At 33.6% G+C, this 4,810-nt stretch overlaps 2 protein-coding genes across 2 annotated transcripts; both read left to right on the forward strand.

Annotated features, from left to right (window-relative positions):
* Nucleotides 1–380: 380 nt before the first annotated feature.
* Nucleotides 381–1,132, forward strand: LOC109589327 (uncharacterized). The gene is made up of 4 exons (XM_020005430.1): nt 381–806; nt 855–936; nt 990–1,040; nt 1,092–1,132. Exons 1-4 carry the CDS (start codon nt 591–593, stop codon nt 1,130–1,132), a joined length of 390 nt encoding a protein of 129 aa, XP_019860989.1. The 5' UTR covers nt 381–590.
* Nucleotides 1,004–3,356, forward strand: LOC100640218 (tyrosine-protein kinase SRK3-like). Its single transcript, XM_020005431.1, has 7 exons — nt 1,004–1,040; nt 1,092–1,289; nt 1,344–1,442; nt 1,484–1,843; nt 1,898–1,957; nt 2,008–2,137; nt 2,189–3,356. The coding sequence occupies exons 2-7, from the start codon at nt 1,238–1,240 to the stop codon at nt 3,309–3,311; spliced, it is 1,824 nt and encodes a 607-aa protein (XP_019860990.1). The 5' UTR covers nt 1,004–1,040; nt 1,092–1,237; the 3' UTR covers nt 3,312–3,356.
* Nucleotides 3,357–4,810: the final 1,454 nt, after the last annotated feature.

The following is a 4,810-nucleotide window of genomic DNA, read 5'->3' on the forward strand; positions in this document are numbered from 1 at the left end:
TTTCAGGTAATTTTAATTTACCAAAAAATAATTAACAAGCAAAAATTATATCTAATATAGTTGAAGAGTCAAGTGTTACAGTCACAAGTAAAGCCAGCTAGTTATTCTGGCTATAATTATATTATTATCTTATAGAATTTGAGTTTCAAATTTCAGAGCATTATAATTTTGATGAAATGAGAGGAAAATTTGGAACCTTCTATTTTAAAGTCACTCGACTGGTATCTCACACCATCAGAGTGAACCAACTTGAAGATTTCATAGAATTTCTTGATGATTGCTATCCTGAGCTAGGTCCTAATCTAACCTCTGCTGCTTCAGTGAAAGATGTCATGAAAGTTATTAAAACCAAATGCAATGTCATCAATATCGCACCAGTAAAGGAAGTGGTCAGCTTTTACAGCATAACAGAAGCTAAGCCATTGATATCTGATTATAATAAAACACTTGATGAGTTCTGTCACACTTTCAAGCTTCAATTCTTGCTCGATAAGAAGCTTTCAACAAGCGATTTTCTTGTTTGTGAAACAATTGAGTTTGTTCTAGACTGGGATCCTGCTGAGCACTTATTGAATGATATTCGTCGTTTAATGGAGAAAGCATTCAAAGGATTGAGCAGAAGGATCATAGTCAAAAGCATGCATAAAGGGAACTCCATCATTATCATTTGTGGTGCTCCTACTCATCTAATGAATGCTTTGCAATTGAGGGCTCGTGATAATCTTACTGTGCTGCAAGAAGAATTTTCTTTGATGAGATTGAAAATAGGACACTGCACTGTCTTTGATAGGACCATCAGAAACAAAGTATACCAGATATTAATTTATTTTGAAACTTTAACTTATATATAATAGGAACTAAAGATTATTACAGAGGAAATTGAAATGTGTGAAGGAGAATCAGTAAAGATGAATCTATACCACAATGACAAAGAAAGTATGAGATGAAGTATTCTGTTTATAAAATCAAATCAATGTATGTATACACAGGTCTTCTTGTTAGTCAAGCAGCACAACTTATAAGTTTAAAACAGAAACAAGGTATGGGGATATTACATTAACCATGTTAATTATTTATTTTTACGATTTTAGAATTCATCAATAGTAGCATGCAGGCATCAGGTATAGCATAAATATAATAGCAACAAAACTTTATTATAATTATTATTAAATTAAAAGGGTTTAATTCTAAAGTCAAACAAATTGAAAGAGAAAAAGCTGCAAGCACAAAAAAGCAAATGTTATTAAGAGAAAATGAACATTTACAATCTACTCTAAGGATCAGAATAAGTATATACATGTTTCATTAGCTTCTAATGACATAATACATGTACTTTAAAATAGGTCAAAAGGAAGTACTACAAGACAATGAAAAAGAAATTGAGGAACTACGGGAAAGTATATCGTCTACTAGTGTAGAGCTGATTAAAATACGACTTTACAGTAAGCATATCTTTATTAATATTCTAATCAAACATTAATAGATAAAGAAATGAAATCCACACAGACAGTGCTATCATCCAATGGGTCTATCTGTGAAGCTCAAGATGATTATAATGGACTAGTTATTTCATTCAAAAAGGGTGATCTACTTCAGTTAAGTACAAATGGACATGAGGTACAATCACTGGAGACTGGACAGAAGAGTGCTGTTCGAATAAAATACATTGGATACTCAAGAGTAGAATTACTTTACTTGTTTCAGTTTGCAGTGACAAAGAAAGGATTATCCCTCCTACCTGCTCTCCTTGATGATGGTGAAAAAGCTGAATATTTTATACTAGAAATTACTGATGATCTTACTATACTACAATCATTGAGGGAATTAATTGCAAAAGATAAATGTAAATAAACATGTATGGTGCATGCTTGTTTAATAAAACTTGTTCTATATACAGTATTCAAGGCTAATTATAATTTTGAAGGACAAAATTCAGATGAATTAACTTTAAAGAAAGGTTTGGCAACAATAAAAAAATAATTATTACATAATAATGTACTTTTATAGGAGAAGTTCTTAAAGTTGTTAAATATGATGAAGATAATGAATGGTGGTATATGCATTCACTTCGTACAGACAAAGAAGGATATGTACCAATTAATTATATAATACCAATAAAAGGAGGATACTCACTAATGTAAGAAATTATAACAAAGGATTAAAGGATTTTTTTATTTATTAACAATAGGTACTACAAATACATCTACTATCACAAGGTGAGTCGTGATGAAGCAAAAAAAAGACTGAGCCAAACAATCACTCAAGTGGGTACTTTCTTAATGAGAGATAGTGAAAGCAAACCTGGACAGTATACCCTCTCCCTTATTGATGGATTTACTATCTGGAACTATCATATAAGCATTGAGAACGACAAGTATTATTTATTTCCTCATGTCCAGTTTGACTCACTCAATGACCTGGTACATCACTACATGATGAAAGCTGATGGTCTGAAATGCTCATTAACAGTTCCTATACCCAAACAAGTAAACAGGCCCATTGCAATGAATAAAGAGTGGGAAATTAATAAGTCATCAATCAAGTTTGAACAATGCATAAGTGTAGGACAAATTGGAGAGACATGGAAGGGTGATTGTAAAGGTAAAGGGTCAATTATGATTAAGACAAATATAGCAACAGATATTACACAAAAAACATTCATTAAAGAGGCCAGCATATTGGCAAAACTTCATCATATTAATGTCATCAGTTTATATGGTGTTTGCACTGAAAGCTATCCCTTTTATATTGTAACAGGACCGATAATAAATCGAAATCTCAAAGATTACCTAATTACAAGTAAAACTATACCAGCAGAGTCGGTAGATATTGCTATTCAAGTTACTGATGGTATGATTTATCTAGGAGAACAAGATTACATTCATTGTGATCTAAGAGCTATCAATATACTATTAGGAGAGCATAACACTGTCAAGATAGCAAACTTTCATCTTGCTCAACACCTCAATGGCAATAAATACTGGACTGTTGAGGAAGGTACTAAGCTAGCTATAAGATGGACACCACCTGAAGGATACACTTTAAACCGACTGAGTATTAAATCTGATGTTTGGTCATTTGGTATATTACTATGGGAACTGGTTACCAAAGGAAAGGAACTAAATCCTTATATGACAGATAAAGAAGTAAAGGAAGCAGTTTCAAAAGGCTGTCATATGTTCATACCCCGAGACTGTCCTGAACCATTTGATCAACTTATGATAAACTGTTGGAAACATAATGATGATGAGAGGCCCAAATTTAAGGATATCTTTGATGTACTTATCACATATGATATTCATAATACTTAATAAAATGTATTGATATAAAGTTCTTGCAGCCTAAGGTATTTATTCCTATTTTAACTCTCATTAATGATTTGTTGTTTTATTCAATAATTTTGTGAACACGTGATCGAAATTAAGCAACATAGGCATATTCCTTGAGGAAGGTATTGAGCTAGCTACAAGATGGACAGCACCTGAAGGATACACTTTAAACCAACTAAGTATTAAATCTGATGTTTGGTCATTTGGTATATTACTATGTGAACTGGTTACCGAAGGAAAAGAACCATATCCTGGCATGACCAATAAAGAAGTACATGAATAAGTATCAGAAGGTGATCATATATACATGTACATACCAAGAGATTGTCCTGAACCATTTGATCAACTTATGATAAACTGCTAGAAGCATAATGATGATGAGAGGCTGAACTTTAAAGATATCTTTTATGTACTTACACATATGATACTCACAATATTTAATAAGATAAGCCTGGGGTCATAGCCCACAAATCATTCCTATTTTATTCATATGAAACAACCACTGCTTATACATAATATCCTTGTTTTGTAAATTTAGCAATAATAATTTCAAGAAGAACACATGACTGGCATGCAAAGTACTAAACATTTATGACAGTGGCATACATGTACATACACATACATTGTACATGTATTCTAGTCTCTTAATTCCCTCCCTCCCTATAACATACGTGACTCAATGAGATGGTTTTATCATTGACTCCATTGAGGTTTCCCTTCTTAGGACCAAACAATCTCCTCCAATGATAATGATAAGTAATGCCTGGTGATGAATCAGGCCATGTACTGAAGAATATCTTAATATGATCAGTTGGTAGTGTATTAACTCGATGTTTATTAGCAACTGCTATTGTAAGGACTATAGAGAGATAGAGAGAGAGGAGAGATGGAGGGAGGAGAGGGAAAGGAGAAAAGGAAGAGAAAATGGGTACGTTGGGATAAAGGAAAAGAGAAATGGGAGGAGAAATAGAAGGTAGATCAGGGCCGTAGCCAGGAACTTAAAATAGAGGGTTCGGAAATTGCTGCGCGCGAAGCGCGCAGCGAAAATTTTGACGAAAATGGGCGTGGTTGGTAGGCGTGATATCAATTTACGCATCTCAGCCATGTGCTGACTCAGCTAAAATGGCTTATCTGTGCTTCTCGCTGTTGCCAAAATGCTAATCTTTCTTTTGCAGTGCTGTTCTTCATGACAGGAGCTAATCTAAAACTTTTTTGCAGCTACAATAGGGGGTTCGTCCGAACCCCCCGAACCCCCCCTGGCTACGGGCCTGTAGATTAGTGATCACTAGGAAGGTATTATTCACAAAGTTAATGAATAAACAAACAAAATGCATGTGTACATTTTAAATGTTTTTTATGGAAAAAGACAGAAAGTGCATGCACAATTCGTAATAACTGAACTAATAAATGATGGTACATACAATTTGCATATGGAGAAATTGGTAAAAATAGTGTCAAGATGATCTCTTTCTCCTCATCAT

The sequence above is a fragment of the Amphimedon queenslandica genome, unplaced genomic scaffold, assembly GCF_000090795.2.
Source record: "Amphimedon queenslandica unplaced genomic scaffold, v1.1 AMPQUscaffold_11426, whole genome shotgun sequence".
NCBI classification, from domain to species: domain Eukaryota; kingdom Metazoa; phylum Porifera; class Demospongiae; order Haplosclerida; family Niphatidae; genus Amphimedon; species Amphimedon queenslandica.